The 23880-nt window shown below is 28.2% G+C and overlaps 2 protein-coding genes across 2 annotated transcripts; one reads left to right on the top strand and one right to left on the bottom strand.

Annotated features, from left to right (window-relative positions):
• The first annotated feature begins 8023 nt into the window (after positions 1-8023).
• Positions 8024-11279, top strand: PUB9 (plant U-box 9). The gene is made up of 2 exons (XM_028073255.2): positions 8024-8656; positions 10018-11279. Exons 1-2 carry the CDS (start codon positions 8360-8362, stop codon positions 11101-11103), a joined length of 1383 nt encoding a protein of 460 aa, XP_027929056.1. The 5' UTR covers positions 8024-8359; the 3' UTR covers positions 11104-11279.
• Positions 11280-18730: 7451 nt separating this feature from the next.
• On the bottom strand, positions 18731-22371 carry LOC114185708 (E3 ubiquitin-protein ligase CHIP-like). Its single transcript, XM_028073581.2, has 8 exons — positions 22015-22371; positions 21832-21899; positions 21205-21268; positions 20221-20292; positions 19653-19786; positions 19357-19507; positions 19137-19247; positions 18731-19047 (listed from the first exon to the last, which is right to left on the bottom strand). Exons 1-8 carry the CDS (start codon positions 22132-22134, stop codon positions 18907-18909), a joined length of 861 nt encoding a protein of 286 aa, XP_027929382.1. The 5' UTR covers positions 22135-22371; the 3' UTR covers positions 18731-18906.
• Positions 22372-23880: the final 1509 nt, after the last annotated feature.

Below are 23880 nucleotides of genomic sequence, written 5' to 3' on the forward strand. Positions count from 1 at the left end.
TATTTTTTTTTTTCAAATACTTGATAATAATTTCAACAAATCAGGAATGCACCTACAAACTCTGATGTACATGTAGGTCCTCCATTGTTTGAGGTCTTCTAGTACCCAGAAGATAATAGCAAACATTATAAAATCATAACAAGATTATGCTTATATATTTTCATATATTCAAATATATTACCCTTTTGTTTCAAGGAGATTATTATTTTATGTGAATCTTATACTCGAATCTTAATGTTTATTGGATTTCTTTGGTCTTAAACAATAATAATATATTTTGGGTCATGTAAGTATATTGTTATAATTTTTTAAGTGTTAATTAAAGGTGATATTGGCTAATACTTGATGAGAATTCAATTATCAGATTAAGTCTTACATTGAATACATATAATATGAATTTAATTTATATTCCATTGTATTTTTATTTTTTTGATGTGAATCCTTCCTTGAAGTACCCATCAAATATTAATTTATTAATTTACGATGGAAATTTGGAGAAAGTTATGTACAATAGTGGGAGAGCATTTAGGTTGGGGTGGTGATTTTTTAGTGGTTTAGTGGGTAATGTAGCCTACCAAATTCAACATTATCAATATAAGTGAGTGTTGGCAACTGAAATAGACAGTCAAAGATGTCAAAGTGTGGATAGAAGAGAGATAAAAAAAATTAGGATATTTTGTTTCAATATCGGGCTAAAATTAATGTTCATTCAGTCAACATTTTGCCTTCCCAATAATCATAATTATATAAATTAAAAATAAAAATAAAATCAATGTTCAAGAAACAAACGCTATTCAAAATTAAAATTTTATTTTTATTTATTTTTTAACTAAACTCCAAGGTATGTTAAATTTTAGCAATTTCAAGTCGCCAAAACCTAACCCTAGCCACCTAATTTTTCAATTGATGAAAAGTATAATAACCTAATTATTCTTGTTCCTTTTATTTTTCAAGGACGAGTCAAAATTTCAAATAATGTCATCACTTATTATAACCATTTAAGTATCACAAGAGTAATAGAAACTGAAATTAAAAGCAAAGATATATAAAAGTATTCATGTAGGGACTGAAAGTGGACAATTACATTGTTAAAGGGTTTAATCAAATTTTAGGGTGAAGAAGAAACCTTTGCCTTAATCATTTATAATTCTTGTTAAAAAATTATTTTACATATATGTCCTTTCCTACCATGTGCTTTATATTTGTTTGGTGTGTATGAATATTTATTTTCTTCTTTACTTTATTGGCAAGAGTGAACCCTAATCCCTCCATGTATCAGCAATTAATGAGTAAAAAAAGAATGGGTATTATTAATTTCTGTCAATTCAATTTCAATTTTAGTAATTTCTTTCTCTAGACTATGAGTAGTAATAATAGCACAAATTGAAGCTCTACGAAACTCTAATACATTCAAATAGAACATTTTCAAACAATTGAAAACAAATAGGCTACATAGATATGCAAAACAATGAAATTTCCAATCAATATAACTTGTTATCTCTTGAGGCCTTTTAAAGAAGATGTGGAAAAGAGTTATTGAGAGATTTTTCTTTCTTAGTTAATTTTGAATGTCGGAGTGGATTGAACAATTTCCCCATTTTAAAAAAGATATAACTTTTCTTTATTTCATTTTATTTTTAAAAATAGTTAACAAATTTATGAGAAAATGGTTACTCGGATTAATTTTTGGGTTAATTATTTCTAAGGTGGTGAGTTTATTTCCTTAAAAGGTAATGCTAAATTAATATGAAAACGAAATAACAAACTAAATAAAATAAACATAATATATATATATATATATATATATATATATATATATATATATATTATTTTTGCTAAATTTTTATGAATGAATTAAGCTTTTTAAGGCAAACAATAAGATAGTTAAATAATAGAAATTAAATTTTAATTTTAATTCTTTCAATAAATCTCTAAAAGAATTCATTTTTTATTATTATTTATTTGTTAAGTGATGAACTGATTTAATATCACTCTTAATAAATCTTAATAGTTTTAATACCACATTAAAAAAGTTTACATTTTTAAAAGATAATTTATGTATCTAAAATTATGACACCAAAAAACTTTAAAAATTAATATTTATAAATTTTATTTTCTTACATATCACTTAATTTTCTTTATTTTTATTAAACATCAAACTTTGGATTGATACTTATACTCCTAACTTATTATAAGGTAAAAAGAAAAAGTTGATTTGAAATCAAGATTCTTTTGGGTACAAGGATAGCTAATGGGTTTTCTTTTTCCATGTTATAGCCAAAGCATAAAAATTTTGCAGAAGAAATTATGATGTTTTGGACACTTACACATAATAGATTGTTTATCACCACCACTACACCTTGCCGACAAAATAAAAGGGCACAATTTGTTACAACGTCTTTCATAGATTTGATTTGATAGAAAACCAAACATAAAGGCAAAATTTCGTAATAGAATAAGAAAAAAACCAAGGTAAAGTAATTTTGGTTGGTGGAATTCTGACATCATTTCAACACTGTGATTGACTTTATTTCTGGATATTTTAGGGTTCCCAAAAAAAATAAATAACAAATAAAAACTCAATTTTTTTCATGACCCTATTCAATTCCTTTTGTCAAACTTATCCAACTTTGAGGGCATTGGAGAAGAGACACATAGCTTTCAACGTTTGTGCCCCACCATTGAAGGGTCCTTATAAGCACCTTTTCTTCTTCTTTTTTCTTTTTCTTCATCTTCTTCTTAGGGTATATCAAATGCTCAAATGGAGTGTGGTCCTTCCATTCAAGGAAACTATGCCCTTAAATTAAATCTACTTCAACCTTGTTCCATCTCCATATATATACATCACATTTTCTTCAACTTTCAAACTCAACACCACATCTTACTATAAATAAATCTCATTATTATAATGTTGTTTATGCCTCCAATGAAACAAATTTTTAAACCTTGTCCTTTCTCAAATGATTCAAGTGCATTTCATAATTGGAGTCCAGACGTTTTCTTATTGGCACATAAAAAAAAAATTTGGATTCAATTATCATATAGGCGATATAAATCCATAGTTTTAATCATGAGCTTTTGTTTTTTTATTATTATTATTATTTTGCCATCATAATGAGCACATGTAGTATTTTTTTTTTCGACAGTTTCGACACATACTATATAAAGCCAGAATTTCTTATCGTGATAAGATTGGTTAATTGAACAATTTTTTAAATATATTTATTTAATTTATTTGGTTTTAAATTATAGGCTATAAATTAAACATATATCAACATGGCTAACAAATATATCATCAAATTATAACACAGTCCACATTTTCTTATACATTGCCCGGATTTTAAAATTATCTCGCTTGGTATTTTTACTTTTATCAACTTTGTGGGTAAATTTTGGAAACTGGACCATTATATTGGTACACAATTTTATAAAGTGTAATATGTTAAAAAATTTAATTTAATTAAACACATATTATGAAGTTGGAAAATCTCAAATGTGAACCGCATTACATTTATAAATAATTTGGTAATGATATAATGAATTGTTGTTAAATCTAACAACAATCATCACAATAGATTCCAACGTCTTTTAATAATTTTTGAATTTGAGTGTAATGGAAACTAAGTTTTATCTTTAAATTGAGTTATAATATGTTCTACATAAAACATACCAAGTAAACTTTTATTATTATTTAGATGAAGATTTTCCTTTTAAAATAGTTTATGGTATACGTCAATGTTAATATTTACTTAAGTACAAAAATAAACTCACATATTCAAATAATTCGTGTTATATGTTAGTGTTAATGTTTGTCTAAGTACACAAATAAAGCTATGTGTTAAGATTAATGTCTTTCGATATGATATTGATATTCGTGCTAATAATTATCTTAACATTTTCTTTGTGAAGTATATCTTCATTTCAGGTAATCGATAAGTCAAAACTTATACTCGTTCATAATTTATGATTCTAAATTCTTCGGAGCTTAAGTCTAGGAATTGTGGTCTGTCAAAGATAATAACTCTCGCTATTTAAGAGAGTATAAGAAATTGATAATATTTAAATTTAGATATTGGACTTGGAGTTCTCCATCACATAAAACTCGTTCATACATATAAAAAAAAAAGTCAACTTGTTCAAATTAATAACTTACTTAAATAAAAATTAATTAGGTATGTATAATACTATTATATAACTTATAAATTGATGTTAAGAACAATTTAAGTATACAATTGTTTTTAACTAAGACATTTTTGTTATATGAACAAATTTGATTTTAGAATTAATCAAACAAGGAAAATTCTTTTTGCACGCTTATTTTAAGGCTCTTACTTTCCTGCGTGAGAAAGTCTTATTGAAGTTGAACTCCACCCTATACTTCCCATAATAACCAAAACTCAATCTGAAAATTTCCGAAGAGGTTGAAGAGGAGACTTTCCCTTTTTACCAGTTGCTCATCATATGATTTCTTTTGACTTACTATTTTTTTTTATGCGCGTGATGCAGCAGATTATTAAGTATATACATATAGTTATTAAATTTATTATGAACATATATGTGTAAAATTTTAATGTGAAATAAATATTAATTTGATTATCACCTTCTGAGTGAAGCAAGAGGGTTGAGGGAGTGCAAGGCGAAGATCCAATAATTCAGGACATGTGCGAATCAAAGATTCTATCCATTCTCATCTAATCTTTATTATATACAAAAGTGTGTTTAATGGTACAAAGAAGTAGAGAATTATAGTTAATAAACAAGTGAAAAATTAAAATAAGTTAATTAATTTCTCTTTTTATCTTGATAAAAGAAATAGGAATAACATAGGTGCAATTACGATAGAAAAAAAGAGAATCATATAATGTAACAATTTATTTTTATTTTTAATTTAATGATTATAATAATTTGTTTTCGTTAACTAATTTTAAGTATTATTTTTAATTTAAAATAATTGGAAAACTAGATCAGAATTTGATGGATTAAAATATAGTTTTAAAACTCGTTTCTAAAATCCGAATTCTGAAATATTAGGTAAATATATAAATAGTGCGGTGGGATATACTTTTCCTTTTCAAAAAAGATTTCTTGCATTTAGATCTTAAAATTACGATCGGAAATAAGACCAAATCCGGTTTGTGCATTTATCGCACGTGCCGGTCGACCCGGTTCAGTGATTACTGCTAACAAAACTTTAAAATTATTGATGGAACCCACATGTTCCCGTTTATCAGAATTCTTGTCGGAGAATGACACGAATACGACACGTGTCCTCATCCAGCAGCTTATGTGTACAAACCCAATAACTTCGCCACGTGTACACGCGGGTACAGCATTGAACTAAGGTAATCGAATGTAGCGGAATAAAACCGCGGGTGCAAGTGTACAGAAGTGCAAAGAAAAATGGCCGTTGGATTGATCAGGAAATAGGGGAGCATGGTTTTAGTGTAGTGACGGGTGCAGGGGATGGTGCCCCGTGGCGGAGACGAGTACAAAGGAAGTTTTACCCACGCGGCGTGCCAGCTGTGAGGGCCGTGGAGTCCGTGATTGCGTGCAGGGTGGAGCATGCGGGACCCACGTATGCCCTCACTCTCACTACACTACACACTTCCCATCTGATTAATCATATGCTAATTTATGTAATGTTATAAAATTATTAGTATTTTTTAAAAAATGAAAAATTGTGTGGATGAATGAACTATCACTTACCTGTCATGCTCCCCAATGCCCACTCCCCTCTTCTCACCAATCCCACTCAATAATACCTTCTATTCTTTTTTTTTTCTTTTTTCTTTTCTTTTTCATTAATCACAATGGATTACATAAAATCAATATTAGTTATATAATTACTTGATAAGTATTAATTTAATTATTATTATCAATCAAAATATAATGTCTTTTGAAGATCACAATAATAATTCCGATAGAGACTAATAAAAATCATTTTCTTTTCACATACGATACTAATATTTTGTTTTCTGGTATAATTAGATAATGTCAATCATTATATTTAAAATATTGTTCACTTTAAAATTTAAAATTTTGTTACAGTTTTATCTAAAATAATATTCCTAAAAATGAAAAAAAAAAATTAAATTACCCTTAATCTCAATTTCTAAACTATATATATATATATATATATATATATATATATATATATATATATATATAATACTATTAGGTATACCTGTTCTAACTATTAAAAAATCTTATATTATTTAAGTAAAATTATACAAACATGGTACATTTATTATTATTATTAATATTCACGAAATAATATTAAACTGCATTCATTATAAAACGTAAGAATAATCATTTTATGAAGAGAGTGCCGATATCTATTAATATTATTCTTAAATATATGTGGAGAAAACTTAAACAAAGGTTATTATAAGATTGACAAAATAATTTCAAGAAATTATTTTGTTTCAGTTCAATTACTTATTATAATTAAAAAACTGTAAACATTTATAATAATTAATTTACTTTCACTCAACAGGTTTAACTCAAATCATTCACAATAGAAAATTGACATTATATATATATATATATATATATATATATATATATATATATATATATATATATATATATATATATTTAAACAAGAATAAACACTTAATTTTATATATTTATATTTAATGTTGAATTCAACTTTTGTTGGTGAAGCTTTGTGTAGATCTTCACATGCATGGTTATGGACTTTCATTAAGGCCAATATATTAGTTCAAATAACATGTTCTTATTTTAAATATGTTTCACAAGACACTGTTTATGTTACCGACACCATAGCTTTTGATCACTGCAAGAATAATCGTTTTTGTTATTCGATCCTTATCAATTAATAATTACTTGATTAAACATGTTTATGCATTAAATTTTCGAGTTTTCAGTTTGATTTGAAATTCAGACTTCTGCCACAGTATATTATTGAATAATACGTTCCATTCTGAAACCACCATTGTTTTAACATATAATAATCGTATCAGTGAACATTAAAGTAGTCAATAAATAATTTTACGATGTAGAATTTTTCTAATAAAATTTAAAATACTTATTATATAATAATTAACAGTTAATAAAATTATATAAAAATAAAACTAACCTAAAGTAATCCATCCATAGTATATTTTTGTATTCAATGTAACGCACCATAACAATGTATACAGCTCAAATATTTATATAAAAAAAGTCTTCCTCTATTAATTACACTTCATTTATTATATTCACAGATCAGCAGTTAAAATTAAATATCACATTAACTTTTATATGAAGTCAAACTCAAGATGACATGCATAAAATTATCTTCTTGTTTTCAAAGAATTTAAGCAAAATGGACTAACAAGTATGTTTTTATTATATAAACTTTCCTGTTTAATAATAATTTAAAAATATTTAAAATTGTAAAGCTGTACAATTAACAAAAGAAGTGTTTATTTTTTTAAAAGAAAAAGTACAATGTTAACATTATGTGTGTGATTTATATGAATGGGGAAACTAAAAAAAAAAGTATACTTCCTTTTAGTATTTAATTAAACTAAGACTCCAACCTATCATTGATTTGCAACATTGTATTCTTTTTTTTTATATTACTTGTGTTGTTTTAGTTCTAAAAACTTCTAATTTATATAAACCAAATTTCCAAAGAGGAGTAAGTTCATAACTACCAAAGGAGAATTCCATGGTAAAATAATAGTTTGGAGGGTCAATATTGATGGCAAAATAGTACAAGTAAAGTTTCCAAGGGACCAAATTACACATTTTATATATTTTAATATATAACACATGATCAAATTGAAGTAGTAAATTGGTAAAATAATGTGAAACTTGGGGGAAAAGACTAAGAGAATATTAACACCTTTTTTGTTTTCTCTCTCTCTCTCTCGGTGTCAGATTTTTGACTCAGATTTTTGAGTGAATAGCTTGCAGATGAATTTTACCAATGCCCAAAGCAAAGAGAGTGAGATATTAGTATTATATGAGAAGAATAGAGTGTGGTGAGAGAGAGAAACTAAGGTGGAGTGGAGTTATGAGTTTGTGTCTTTATGGTAAAGTCCTTGTTTTCCTCTCCATGGTTAAATGTTACTGAGAATAGAAGGCAGCAGAATAATAAAAGCAGAGAGAGAGAGAGAGAGATTCACTCACTCACACAAATTTCCTTTGTTTTGAAAAGAAGAGATATACGTAAATGGAGAGAGAAAGAGAGAAGAGAAGATGAAACACAGGGTGTTGAACAGCTGATATTCTCTGCTTCTCCATTCTCTGAACCAAATTTTCAATTTTTAACACAAATAAGCTTCTGGGGTTGTTGTAAAGTTGAAGGCTTTGGGGTCTGATCCATTGGGATCATCATCATCATCAAATGGCGAAGCCAGGGGTGTTGGAATCTGATCCAGGGGTGATGGTGAAGAAGGCCATAGAGTTGAAGAGGGAGCTTCAGAGGTTGGTGAAGACCATTATGGATGATGAGGATTGGAGCACTGAGACCATTGATCAGGCAAAAGAGACTCTTTGTGTTCTCAAGGAGTTGAAACTCAGAAAGAGGTCTTCACTGTCTTTCAAACTGCAAAACAGGAGTGTCTCATCTTGCCCTGATGAATTCAAGTGTCCTCTTTCCAAGGAATTGATGAGAGATCCTGTCATTGTGGCTTCTGGTCAGGTTAGTGTCAGAATTTCAAGTGGAGAATCACAATTCTTCATCTTCCAACATTTCTTTCCCTGTTAATCCTCTTATTTTGCCTATAAACCAGTATTGACATGCTTTGATTTTTAAGATATTGAAGGTATTTATTTGTAGAAATAAATACCTTTTTTTATAAAATATTACAATTATTGGTCATTTTGTGTGAGTATGGAGTAACAACAACAGCAACAATTTGCTGTGTTTGTGGTGTCTGAGGAAATGCTGGAACAGAAGCTAAAACAAAACAAAATTGGGGTGCTGTGCTGTTATCATTGTTATTAATTTTAAAAACATTTGGGCACCTAGAAAAAATGAGTTGATGAATTATCCAGTTGAGGCAAGAAGGGTAGAAGTTCTTAAGAGAAATGCTTCTTTTTTTTTGTATTTCATTTTTGGAGGAATTAATTTAACTAAACTGAAGATATAGATTCTGGTTTTGGCCTTTTGTACATCTCTCTTTTGCTGGGATTTCAGTACTTTATTCTATATTAAGTGACTAAAAAGGTGTGGGAAAGATAGAAAGGGAATATATTCAGTTCTTTCCAAGTCCAGTGCAGAGCCTTAGAGATATTACTTTTTTCTTTTGTTTGATGAAGTTAATAATATTGTTCATATTATCTGTTTTAATAAATGTGATGGTAAATCGTTTCAACCTTTGCAGTTGTGTTTTCGTCTGTTTTTTTCTTCTTCTTTTCTTTCAATCCAAACAATTTTAAACTGTTTCACATTTTCTTGTTCAATGTGTGAGTAGGACTTGCTGCATTTTACTTTGGAATAGTTTTACACTGGCTCTCATGGAAGTGCAATACCAAGTACCTTTTGTTTGATGTGCCAAACTTCTGTGATCTTCCATTTAGTTATGTAGTTAGCTTTACTGCATTTATGTTTGAAGTGTACATTTGAAGAAACAAAAAAAGAGGAAAAAGAAAAAGAAAAAGGGCAATTTGATGATGTACCTATGATAGTCATTGTAGATGGAAAGAGAAGGAGTGGGAGGTGGAAAAAGAATAATATTATTCCGTGTCCATATGTGTGATTCTTGAGTGAGTGGCGGTGGTGATTGTATATTTTGTGTACAACTTTTGACTGGTTTTCACAAAAGGGAATAATTAAAATCTAGTGTTCTTGGCCTTTTTCTTTTTCTTAATTACTACAGTGATGTCTTCCACCGCCCCCAACTACCTTTTCTTTCTTTCTGTCCTAAGCCTTTTTCTGTGCAATGATACTTCTGATTGGTTTTGAGTTTAAAACACAAATGGAGATTATGCAGATATTTTCCCTGTCCAATTATAAACAATGATTCATTTTGTTTCCCTCTTTTGGTTTCAATTATGCAGACATATGATAGACCTTTCATTCAAAAATGGATAAATGCTGGAAACAGGACTTGCCCTCGAACGCATCAAGTTCTTTCACACACTGTTCTTACACCAAATCATCTAATAAGGGAAATGATAGAACAATGGTCAAAAAACCAAGGGGTTGAATTGTCGAACACTGTTCAATACATCGATGAGGAAGGTTTAAACCAAGCAGACCGAGATCATTTTCTCTGTTTGCTTAAGAAAATGTCATCAACACTTTCTGATCAGAAGACAGCTGCAAAAGAACTGCGCATGTTGACAAAGAAGCATCCTTGTTTCCGGGTACTTTTCTGTGATTCTGTAGATGCCATTCCCCAATTACTGAAGCCAATTTGTGGGAGTGATTCTTTGAGCAGTGTTCACCCTGATCTCCAGGAAGACGTGATCACAACACTCCTGAATATCTCTATTCATGACAACAACAAAAAGCTAGTGGCTGAAACTCCTATGGTGATTCCTCTCCTTATGAGAGCATTGAGATCTGGAACAATTGAAACAAGAAGCAATGCTGCAGCTACCCTTTTCACCTTGTCAGCTCTGGACTCAAACAAGGAAATCATAGGGAAATCAGGTGCCCTAAAGCCATTGATCGATCTCTTAGAAGAAGGGCATCCCTTAGCCATGAAGGATGTTGCTTCAGCAATTTTTAACATATGTGTGATGCATGAGAACAAGGCAAGAGCAGTGAAGGAGGGTGCAGTGAGAGTGATTTTGACAAAGATAAAGAATGAGGTTCATGTTGATGAATTACTAGCCATCCTTGCACTGCTTTCAAGTCACCAGAGGGCTATTCACGAGATGGGAGATCTCGGAGCAGTGGCTAGCTTGCTGAGAATTATCAGAGAGAGCTCCTGTGAACGCAACAAGGAGAATTGTGTGGCAATTCTTCAAACAATTTGTCTGCATGATAGATCAAAGTTGAAGGAAATAAGGGAAGAGGAAAACAGTCACAAAACAATCTCTGAGCTTGCACAGAGTGGAACATCAAGGGCTAAGAGAAAAGCTAGTGGAATTCTTGAGAGACTTAACAGGGTTGTTAATATCACACACACTGCATAATCTCTCTTCAGCCCTCTCTCATCGTATATTCTGCATCTTTCTTCACAACTTTAAGCTGTTTAAACTTAAAATCACTCAGAAATTCTGTCTCTTCACCAATTTTTGTACATTCCCTTTTCTCAACTCATCTTCATCAGTTAGTCACTGAATAAATTCATCTGCTCTCTGCCTCCAAATTCTTCAAAATCTTCTACACAACTCTACTCAGGATGTTTTGGCTTAAAACTTTTACTTATGTTTATAATATATCATCTCTATGTTACATCATATGGTGTTATGTTATGGAAAGAACATTAGGATAGTTCACGACGCTCAAGGTTCAAATAGGTAAAATCTTTGATTTTGGTTTTCAGAAAAAAACATTCAAAAATTTTATTTTTCTGTACTAATTGATTTAGGTTTCTAAAAAAAGTTAAAAAATAAATTTTAAATAAGATTATGATATATTTTAATATAAATTATTTTATTAGTAAATAAAAATGTTTAATTCTTAAATTTGTTTAAAATTTAATTTAGACTCTCGTATCATTTAGCCGTCGGGAGAATAATTAGTTAGTTTTAGATAAGGTGTTTTATGTTCCTATGGTATCTTATAAAATTTAAGAATTTTACACATTTAATTTTAGAAAAATGATTTTTCTTTTTACGACTAAATTTTAATAATTTTTTTTTATTATTTTAGTAGTATTTTTTAAGTAATTTTTTTTTATATTTTAAAATCACTTAGGAGATGTCATATCAGATTATAAGATAAAGTTGTTAAAATTTTATTGTCCTTATAAGATTTCAAGAATGAGTGATGAACTTTATTTACGTGAATTTTGTGATTGAAAAAGTTGGTTTTTAATCGGTATGAACAAGTTAATCAATGCACTGCTAAATCATATGTTATGTTGGAAAAATTGGTTGAGCAGCATTCTTCAATTTTAAACAACTTATATAAACAAACCGTGTTACAATGCTCTTAAATGATTATGAGCACAGAAAAAGTTTCATTGTTTCAAATTGGTTAAACACAGTTGCTTACTTTTATATATATATATATATATATATATATATATATATATATATATATATATATATATATATATATATATATATATATATATATATATGGATTTTATATAATCAACATCATGTCACATGTTGCAATGAAAAAAAAAATGTCAAGTAACGATTCTAAAAGTTAAAAAATTTATGTAAACAACAATCCTAAAGTTTCTCCAAAGTGAAATTCTATTATGAATTTATTAATATTGTTATATTATTTCAATAATTTTTTGAAGAATACAAAGATCTTAATTGAAGTTGGCATTGATCAAATTTACATTATGCTTGTATTGAAAATTACCTCAAACGTTTTTACTTTGCTATTTTTAGAAAATGTTTCATCAATACACGTGTCTATAAACATCTAATTACATTCATCATAAGAGACGTTATTTAGGTATATTGTATGGGTTGCGTATTAATTTTTTTCTTGTGTCACGTGTGATGTTTATTTCTTTAAAATTTAAGAGATTTGTTTATGTAAGTAATTATTCCTTATGAATGGGGTAATATCTATATTAATTTTGAAGAGAGAAAGAGATTATATTTGTGAGTTAAAGCAAATTGTTAATATAAACTACCATTAGAGTGAAAAGAATAATTGCATTGCTTAAAGTTTAGTAACTTGTTTAAATGACGAGCATTTAAGATGCTCTAAAGAGAGATACAAAAATATTATATATATATATATATATATATATATATATATATATATATATATATATATATATATATATATATATATATATATACACACACTAAAACTATAAGAACTTAACAGAAAATTGTTTTTAAGGGCACTTTCTATGTGTTTAGGTATAAAATTATTGTATAAATTTCTAAAGCATATTAGAATTAATTTTAAGTGTAGAAATCAAAGCGACGGGTTCATACATTTACTTATATATTTTGATATCTTTGTGTTCTTTTGAATATCAAGTGATTCAAGTTAACTTAGAGTATATATGTTAAACTGAGTCATTCCAACTCATACAAGTTGGCTCACCGCGAGCTAAGTTAAACATGAGTGAACTTAACCTGGCTCATTTTATGGTGAGCCAGAAATTTTACAATCCAGTTCAACTCACCATGGGTTGGTGGGTTAAATAGATTGGCTCACCAACTCACATAAAAAATATTTATTTTTTTATTTTTAAGTATTCAAATATTTAAATAATTTTGTAAGCAACCCATGAGATGACAATCACAGTAAAATCAAGAACCAATGTCTTTATCATACTCACAACCAATATATAATGAATTATTTCCAAGAAAGTGTCCATATAGTCCAAGAAAACATGGCTAATATTACACATTTTCTGTTGTGTTATTAAACAAAATATAAATAAAAAAACTACATAATTTTGTCATGCTAATTTAGACAAATTTTTTTATAAGTCGGTTGCTTGAGTAATTTACTATAAAGAGTATAGTTAAAGATTAAAGTATCAACGTATATAACTTGACAATTAAATTAATTAAACATTCAAACTATTCAAATATTGTTGAGCAACATTCTAGTATTTATAAGTATGAAATTTTGAACCTATATAATTAAGAGTAGTAAATAATTATTAAAAAAATTTAAAAATTAATTTTAAAAAAATGTTGGTATCTTAAGTGAGTCAATCCACCTTCAACCCGGTTCGAATCCATTTAATGTGTGGGTTAAGTGAGTCGAGTTGAGTTCAACTCACTTAAAAAAATGAATTTTTCTCAATCCAACCCTGCTTGAACCCGTGGTGAGCCATGTTGGCTCATGAGTTGAAACTCATCTTGACATCTTTAACTTAGAGTGGATTAATTTAAGAGAATAATTTTGATGGCTATTCTTTTATTTAAATTTAATGCTTTACTTAAAAGATTATATCAGCTAGATTAACATGCATTAATTAAATTTGATTCCTTAAGCATGTGATCATGGATTCAACTTTAAATTAGAAGAGTTTTTTTTTTTTTCATTTTTCATTGGTAATGGTTGTAAAAAAAGAAGAAGAAGAAAGAGTCACACGTAACAAGCAACATAGAAAAAAGATAAAAATGTGAAAATGAAAGGAAACAAATATCACCTCACAATTCACTAGGAACCAAATTCACTTACAAAAGAAGAGAAAGAAACAAAGTGATTGGGGAAAACATCACTTCACCATTCACAAGGAATCAAATTTTGTGTCTTGTTTCCTTTTGTTGTTCCTTTGTGTTATTAGAAGACATAAATAGAGTTAGTCCAATTAATGGGTACGAGAATAATTCGCACAAGTCCAAGTTAGATTTGTGAGGATGTAAATTATGGTATATAAACTTTTAGTAGTCATCACCTTAATTTTTATTTTATTTTTCTTTTTCGAAAGGGGATTCACCACCATTCAAATTTGGCATCATGCCAATATCTCACGTTGGACGATTCAACAACTAGATTGATTTCAAATCTTTTTAAGAGTGACATTAACGATTGAAAAAGTATAGGAGGTAAATCACAATTTATAAACAAATAAAAACTATTAAAGGAAATAATATAAGAAATTTTGTGGTAAAAAAAATCTATAAAACCTATTATTACGTGCCCAAGAACTCGATAGATTTTGGATTGAAGTATGTCTACGAGACCTAATATTAAGTTCAAGAAGTTTATGTCTTCAAATTTCAAATCATTTGCCATCCAAATATATTGTATATATAAACACTTTATCGTGATTAAATTAGATAAGATAAACTACAATGAGTCTCAATTGAGACTTGTATGGACAAGTTCTTCGAATATATGGTGCAAAGTGTACGCCATATATAAGTAACGAAAATCGTTAGTGTATAAAACTAAACTACAAAGTTTATCTTTTAAGAGTGTAATATCTAGCACGTTCACACACTAAACGAAAAATAGAATAAATTGATAAAAGTTAATTAAGTGCTAGTGTAATATATTTTAGTGATTACTTTTACTCATGTGGACATTATAAAGATACAAGTTGACTCTAGAATAGGGAGTTAAATAGATTCTGAAACTTGTTTTCAAGCACAAATAAATTATTTAATAAATTATAGCAACGCAATGATTTATATTGGCTTACCTTCAATTCTTAGGTTAAATCTAAATCTCTTTTGTAAAACTTCTCAAAAGGTTTATGATGAAGACCCATTTTGATTATTAGTAGTATGGTGTTTAGAGTTAAGAAAACTCAAGGAAGATTTCCACTAAACATTAAGATAACCAAATGATTATCTAGATGTAAGGTACACTTCCAAGGATTCACAAGAGAAAAGAAAATTAAATTAAGCAAAATATAAAACGCAAGTGAATAAGTAGATATGTGGGTCGTAAAACATAAAGCACAAAATAAGCAAGAACATAAAATGAAATGGACTAAAAGAAGGAAGAAAAGACGGGGTAGGGGAAGAAGAGGTATCATGCCACTTGGGGTACTAAGCCTTCCAAGATAAATGAGAATACTACCACTTGAGTCTAAAAAGTTAAGATAAGACTTAGAGAAGGAGAACTCAAGAGAGAGCTCTACTCACAAAGATGGTCAAATATATGTATTAAACACTTAAATATTTAACCCTTTTTACAAGAGAAAAATGTCTTCTTATATAGGTAATCAGAAAGACCTCTTAGCAAATACAAAAAGATAGGATTTTAGAAGGTAGGTCATCCTTGGAGTGAAAGCACAAGGTGACATAGGTGGCACCCACTCCTCCTCTAGAGTCCATTTCTCCTACAAAATAAACAAGTCAAATAAAAGTTAAGTTATCAAAATAAAATTATTAATGAAAGAAATATTAATCATGGAATAATTGTTTGAAATTTTTTATATATTTCTACTTTGTATATTTACACCTATGAAATTGAAGTTATTTTATAAAATTTATATCTTGAAGTAACTCATTTAAATTTACTTTTTAGGAATATTAAATTTATTTGTATTAATTTGATTTAAATTGTACTTAAAAATTAATTTTTTTATTTTAAAGATTTGTTTTTAAATGATTTATTTAAAGTTTTAAAAATAAAATATAAAATAGCGGTGGATATAAAAAAATCTTCGCACATCTTTTTACGAACATTTGACATGTAACACAGTAAGTGACATTGCAAATTTTTATATAGACAAGACGAGTAACGGATATACATTGTCCCAACCCGATCTGACTCATTATCATTATCCACTTAGTCTACATTTTCTCTTAACTTCTCTTCTACTTTATCAATCTATAGGCCAAGTTTAATTTATTTTTAATTTTTTTCATTCCAAATCATTAATACCTTCATTAACAAATAGATAATTCTTATCTCTTCATCATATCTCCTTTATTTTCTTTTCTCTTTTCTTTTTAATTATTTTTTTCTATCTATAACAATATATAAAGAGATACCTCTCTTTTGTATCCACATTTTAATATTTTAATTTTACCTTTTATTATTATTTTTAAAATTAATTATTTTATAAATAATTTACTCTTAACCGTTATTTTAAAAATCTCTTTTGTCTTTAACCGTTATTTTGAAAACTTCTTTTGTTTTAAAAATTAATTATATATTTTTTATTCATCTTATATTTCAAAAAATTAGTTTTTAATATATATATATATATATATATATATTTGATAATTAATATATTTTTCTTCTTATTATTAGTTTCATTTTACTTAATCATATTGTTTTTTAAAAACTAATTGATTTGTTTTTCAATATTCAAATCATATCTAATACGAAATATTTTTTACATAATTACAGGAATAAAAAAAATAAGGTTTTCTAACTCTTTTAAAAATAAATAATATAATTTATTAATATGGATGTTATCTTAAAACCTTAGACAATAATTTATTTTTAGTTTTTTTTATAAAAAATAATTTTCTCATTATTTAATAAAGATGTCAATTTTATATTTATTTAAACTTTATGAAAATGCTAGATTTAGCATTTGTATGTAGATTTTCTTATTATGCAAAAAAAAAAATAGCCTGTAAGTTCACTGATCAATCGTTATGCCGGAAAAACCAATGAAAATTTTCTTATAAAGGTTTTATTATTTGTATGGTACTTACTTTGATATAGGTGTGTCATACTTTTAAATAAGTGTCAATTGCATTCTAATTTTTGAAAAAATGTTTTAATTAGGTCCCTTTTAAAAAAAACGGAGATGACTAACACCATTAACCGCGTGCCACATGTCAGTCTGTAGTTTTTTTTTATTATCTTTTAAAAAAAATGTCATATGTCAAGTTTCTGGTGTGACATGTGGCATTATCAGTGTCATGTGGCAATGCAATGACACGTGTTAGTGTGACTATTCGATATCATTGTGTTAATTTTAATTTAGTCCCCATATATGTCTTAATGATTCAATTTAGTGCATACTTATGTATCTCTAATTCAATTTTGACCCAATTTTTTTAATAATTAATATCAATTTTTTTTATGAAATTAAAACTAATTAAGTATAAAATTTTTACAAAAATAGTATTTGATATTTATATTAAAATTTAGTGGTAAAAGTTATTTTATTAAGTCATTTTTAATAAAAAAAATATTAGTATAACTTCTAATAGTGACACTAATACATGACATTGCATTGTCACATGGCACTAACAATGCCACATGTCACACTAGGAACTTGATACGTGGCATTTTTTTTTTCAAATAAAAATAACCACAAACTGACACGTGACACACTGTTAACTGTGTTAATAATTTTTGTCTAAAAAAAGACCTAATTAAAGTATTTTTTCAAAAATTAGGATACAATTGACACTTATTTAAAAACAGATACCAGAATAACACACTTTTACCCAAGTGAGTATCATTCGACCAATTAAACATATTGTAAAACTTGAAATTCTTCTATCTTAACTTTTGTATTTTCACATCGAAGGATTTTAGTGCTTCAACTTTGTAGAATGTGTAATTTTAGTTCTTCGTAATAGCTAAATTTAACATTTATTAATGATTTTTTTACCGTCACATAGTTAACTTAATAAAGTGAATAAATTCAATACATTTTCGTCCCTTTTCTATGTGGCATCTCTCTGTTCTCCCTTCTCTCTTTCTCTTCATCCCTCTTTATTCTCAAAAAGTTTGTTTTATTGCTTCATTATACTTAAATTTAATATTTAACGACAGTTCTTTACCATTACATGTGATTTTAGTCCTTCATTATACTTAAATTTAATATTTAATGACAATATCGATATAAGTAAATTCAAATAAATATAGAAAAAATACATGTAATCACATATTGTCTAAAGATAAAAATATTAAAAAAGACAACTTAAAACCATAAAAGTTTTATCTATCATATCTAAGATCTAATAACAAGTGACATCTCATACAATTAAACTTGTTTAACTTCTACAAATACAAGTAATGTACATTATTTCTTTTGCACGTCTCATGCTATTAAAAATATAAATATGTAAAGTATTATTTCTACACATATTACGGGATAAACCTCAACAAATTATGAGCAACCATAATCGATTTTGGTGTTTTCTTTTTTCATTTTTATTAATAAAAATAATGAATAAAATTAAAAATTATTGATAACAAATAAACTCATTTTTCTTTGCTTTCAACTCATCCAAACATACCACACTCTCTACTATGATTCTTTTCATTATATTCCATTTCCACCAAGGCAATTTCTTTATCAACATCCAAAGATAGCATTAGTGTCCCACAGCAGATAAAGACCCACTTACATTGGCTACAAAAGAAGTGGAGGAGAAGAACAACAAACACAACAAAACAAAGTACTAAAAGGTTTTTGTTAATATATCTTTGTATGCCCACCCATGTTTCTCCAAGAATGCCTCAACTGCTTGCTTTATGGCTAGGTTTGGTATTAGCTGTGATGGATCGAGAGGTTCTCGAGTCACTGGATCAAACTTACCCACCTAATTTTGGACAAATTAAGAGGATGTAATGTAACACCATGAATAACAAAAAATTCAGTCTCAAGGATCTCACATACAAATCAATTTACCTTCTCAAGATGATCAATGATCACTGTTTTCTCGTATGTAAGTCCACTTGGGGTAATCACAGGATCACAGAAAATATCAAGTGAGATTCTACAGCACAGATAATCTGGCACCTAACATAATTCACAAATGTATTCCCAGGATAAATCATATAAACATTTGCAAAGGACCTTTTAAGTTACAAGGAAGATAAAACAAAAGATGAGAGTTGTATGTATGTACCTCAGTAGGCATGTCATGTTCTGCAACTTTAACAAACACTTTTCCTAAAGCCTCTAACTGTTCTAAATGGGTAGTATCATCTTCTACAGATCCTTCTGTGTGGGGGACTTCGAGAAAATGCTTTTGCTTTAGAGCATCCTCACAAGCTTCTCTGAGATAAACACATTTATGACAGTAACTCAACATGATAATTATCATTCTCTAACCAACAAATAAACTACAGTACAAAGAAAAACAAGTATTAAGGAAACAGTCATAGTTATGTAGGTCCAATTATCACCAGAAAATTAACATACTTCAAGTTCTGCAGTTCCCATGATCGCTTAACGTATGAATGTTCCCACTCTAGGTATTTTGCTTTTGCAAGCTCTTGCCATATTTCTTCTACCATTTCGCCACTAGGATGGGAACCTCTATCAAGATCCAAAGCCTGTTAACGACCATAACCAATGAGAAACTACGCATGCATTAAAAAAGAGGGAGAAAATCCATGTGAACGAAAAATTAATATTTGTGGCTTCTTTTTTTCATTTTGCTAATTAAATCTAGATTGAACTAACTTGAAAATGAAAAGAAGCTACCAACATAATTTTTTCATTCCTGATAAATATTCTCTAATTTGATATTTTTAAATTCACATAAAAACAACAAAATAATCGCACAAATTTACTATGCTAATTAACTTTATGTTCATCTTTATAAGCATTATATAACTATTTAAATTTAAAAATAAAATGTTTGCCTTGCCCTGTTTTCCCTTCCCTCCCAGTTATATACAAAAATAATAGTTATATATCTTAAAGCATGTAAAAATTTCTTAGGAATATAGGAAACAAATGGCATCAATGGAGAATGAATACAAACCTTCTTCAATTCTAAGATTCCTTTAGCAAACTCTTGTCTCTTTACCAATGCAAGACCTAACATATAGTGGGCCTGAATTAGCAAAAGAAATATAAGCAGCAGTTAATTCTGTAAAAGTATATCATTGAAAACAATAATAAGATATTAATAAGGTATAATGCATGCAACAAGTATGATTTAAAAAAAAATCTTTAAAATCAAAGTATATCACCCGTGCTGGTAATAAACTCTAGACAACTCTCCCGCAAACTAATACAAAATATTCAATGAAATGCGTTCATAAAAGAATATGAATCCAAAGGAAACCACAATGGGAGGCAAGTGTGTATAGCATTTGGGCCATATTAAACTTAACTTATATATATTCCTAACTATCTCAATACTATTATTCTTATTTTTTTCATCTACCTTAAAATGGAAAAACGGGGGAAGAAAAAACCTGGGGAGCAATTAGAAACATGACAACAATGTAGAAGGAAAAAAGGCAAGTATTAGTCAATATGAAAATACAAAAAAGAAAAAAAATGTAGTATGGCTATCGCATTTCTATAAAGTTGGTTCTCTCTTCTTCATATGGTTTCCAACATAGCAAGTTCTTAGAAAGTGGAATTAGAACCAGATTATTACGTGAGATTTGTATCCACTTATTATAATTTGATTGTATCTGTAGTTGATACGAAATATCAAACATAGCCCCCCTCATGAAAAACACTGGACATCTCAAGCGTAGTGAGACATGATATTTAGGAATAGTCCCATATCGGTGTAATATTAAGTAATACAATAAATCCAACAAATCTTTGTCAAAATAAACTTTGAGAGCAGGTGAGATGAAATGTAAAGCAATACTACAAAACTAGATCATAAGACGATTTTTGCATCCATTGTATGTTATCATTTGTTCATTTCTAATGTGAGATCTTCAAGCCAATGCATCTTACGTGTTCCACAATAAAATGAAAATAACAAGTAGATGACAATTACCTTAACCAAATTGCTGTCAAGCTTGATTGCTTCGCGAGAGTCTTCCTCTACTCTGGTCCAATTACTGCAAGCACCAAAATTAAACATGATACTCTCAAGCAAACTAAAAGAAAAATCCCAAACAAGATAAAGTAAAGTAAACAAATATTATACTTCCTCTAAATGAAACCCATTCTCAATTTAAATACCACGTCAAAATTCAACCCTTAAATATACAAACTAATTTCACTTCTTTGGTTTTTGAAGTAGGACTAACTCGAGAAGAGTTCCAATGAAATAATTCAAAGAATTTAGTCGAACAAACAATCACTCTGGTCAAGCAACATATCAACAAAAAGAAAAAAAAAATCTTGGTTTAACCTCATCCCATAAAAACAGTTAACGAGGTGAATGTCAGTACCACTTATGTACTATTTTCAAACTCGAACTCTGGTGCTACCAGTGCCATTTTAGAAGAAGATAGGTTTCGACCTAACGAAATCCTATAAAGTTTACTTTTTTCACCTATAAACTGAAATTTCAAAACACTATGTTTTGTTTAAGAGGGGCATTTTTCAACAACAATAATGAAAAAGAAAAAAAAAAAAAAGAGGGAAAACAAAATAGGGTAGGGTTCAAAATTCAAACCTGCGCTTGAGATGACAGAGAGCGCGATTGGTCCAATACACCGGAACATCGGGGCACAGTGCAATCGCCTTGAAGTCGAACAAGAAAAGAGATAACTCTATGAGCAAGAAAAGCAGCAAAAGCTACAAAATGACAACATGCACCAATCAAAAGCCCTGAAAAAAAAAGAAAAAAAAAACAGACCTGAGTGTAAGCGTCAATGGCAGCTCCAAAATGGTGTTTCTTGAAGTAATTATTGCCGTGTTTTCGAAGTAGGTCCGCTTGTTTTGCCACAGACGAGAAATCCTCTAGTTTTGGAGGCATTGTTGTTTGTTTGATGGTTTGTTTTCCCTCTCTGCAACACAGCACAGTGTTTAAGTGCGTTGCGTGAGATGAATGGGCATTGGAAGAAGAAGTAAACGCGTGAAAGATTGTTGGGTGAAGTTGAGGAGTGCGTAAGTACGAGACATTGTTTGCTTAATTTGTTTGGCCACTCAACTCAGCTCCTTAAATGTTGTAAGGGTCACACTACTTTGGAAAGGAATCAATGGGTTGACATCCTCTTCTTAACACTACTTTTGGGAAATATGAAAAATTGCATCTATATATCAAACAAAATATATATATATATATATACACAGAGGGAGAGAGAGAGGGGTTTAATTAAGTTTGAAATGATTGATAATTTTATTTAAGTTTTTATTTGTTTATGGAGTGATGGTAAAAAATATTTCATTAATATATTTTATATTTAAATTAGTTTTTAAAAAATATTTTTGTTTAAAAAAATTAACATAAGTATAATAATATATTTATTTATTTATTATTTAGATTTAGGAAATTATAATTAAAATATTTAATATTTTGTCACATTTCATTTTATGTTATATTTTATATGTAATGTATATTAATTAATAAAATGAAATACCAAGTTTTTCATATAATATAATACATATGTTTTATCTTTTATATTTTAAACATGTATTTTTAAATGTTAAAAATTTTAAAAACTTAATTGATACACAATTTATTCTATTTTTATAATTGGATTCCTATTTATCTCTAATTAATTAGACGATGTGACTGATATTTTCTTTAATCGATTTTTTTATTTGTTTCTATGTGTTAAAAACTATGATTTTTTTTGTGTGATTAATATATAACGATTTTATAATTAATATTATATAATAATTATTTTTTATTGTGTTTAATTTAAGATGTTATATTATACCGTCATCATAAACATTAATTATGGTGATGAAATCATTCTTTGGTTATTATAGTTAAAGAATTTTAATGATGTTTACAACAAAAAATAAAAAATAATTATTTATCATTTTATATTAAGGGTAATAGTATCTTATACTAATAACAAAACAAATGGGTTGACCAATAAGATAATAATCATGTCATATGATTAATATAGAAAAATAAAATTACAAAAACTTAATTGAAAATTATAAAAAATTTAATTAGATAATAACAAAATTATTTAATAACAACTCAATTAAAAATATCTAAATTTATATCCAACTTAATTAAATAAAAGTTTTAATAGAAACTTATGACAACCTAAATTTCGACGGAATGACTAACTTGAAAAAAAATAAAAATAGTATTTTAAGATAAAATAAAATTTTGGGAGTCGTCATCCGCTATAACGCACGCTTGAAGGTAGTATTTTAACTAGATACACAAATATGATGTGGATTTTTTTCAAAAATAATAAGAAATTAGTGGGTAAATGTAAATATCATGCTACTCATAAATGCAAATAATTTTCATAATTATATAAGTAATCACACCTCATCATCATAACATGTTATACATTCACCACAAAGTATCACCCCATCCATAATATACATGTATTATTACCTTAGCACATATAATATCATTCAAACCAAGCAAAATAGAAAAAAAAAATAGAAAACCTACCACTCAATGCTAGCACTCAACGCCATTAGCCTCATAAAACCCATCGCCCAACGCCAAAAAACCAAAGCTCAATACCAAAACCAGCGCTCAACGCCCAGCGCCTCATAAAACTCACCACTTAGTGCCTAGAACCGG

This window comes from Vigna unguiculata, chromosome 5, assembly GCF_037176805.1.
Source record: "Vigna unguiculata cultivar grain cowpea cultivar isolate G323 ecotype 2 chromosome 5, ASM3717680v1, whole genome shotgun sequence".
Lineage (NCBI taxonomy): Eukaryota > Viridiplantae > Streptophyta > Magnoliopsida > Fabales > Fabaceae > Vigna > Vigna unguiculata.

What these genes read in the sequence shown, in the direction of transcription:
- PUB9 (XM_028073255.2), top strand. Translation starts at nt 8,360, where the DNA reads ATGGCGAAGCCAGGGGTGTTGGAATCTGATCCAGGGGTGATGGTGAAG. An exon ending in TCATTGTGGCTTCTGGTCAG is followed by an intron (nt 8,657 to 10,017) that starts GTTAGTGTCAGA and finishes TCAATTATGCAG; the next exon opens with ACATATGATAGACCTTTCAT.
- LOC114185708 (XM_028073581.2), bottom strand. Translation starts at nt 22,134, where the DNA reads ATGCCTCCAAAACTAGAGGATTTCTCGTCTGTGGCAAAACAAGCGGAC. An exon ending in CTCTGTCATCTCAAGCGCAG is followed by an intron (nt 21,269 to 21,831) that starts GTTTGAATTTTG and finishes TGGTGCTTGCAG; the next exon opens with TAATTGGACCAGAGTAGAGG. An exon ending in TTGACAGCAATTTGGTTAAG is followed by an intron (nt 20,293 to 21,204) that starts GTAATTGTCATC and finishes TTGCTAATTCAG; the next exon opens with GCCCACTATATGTTAGGTCT.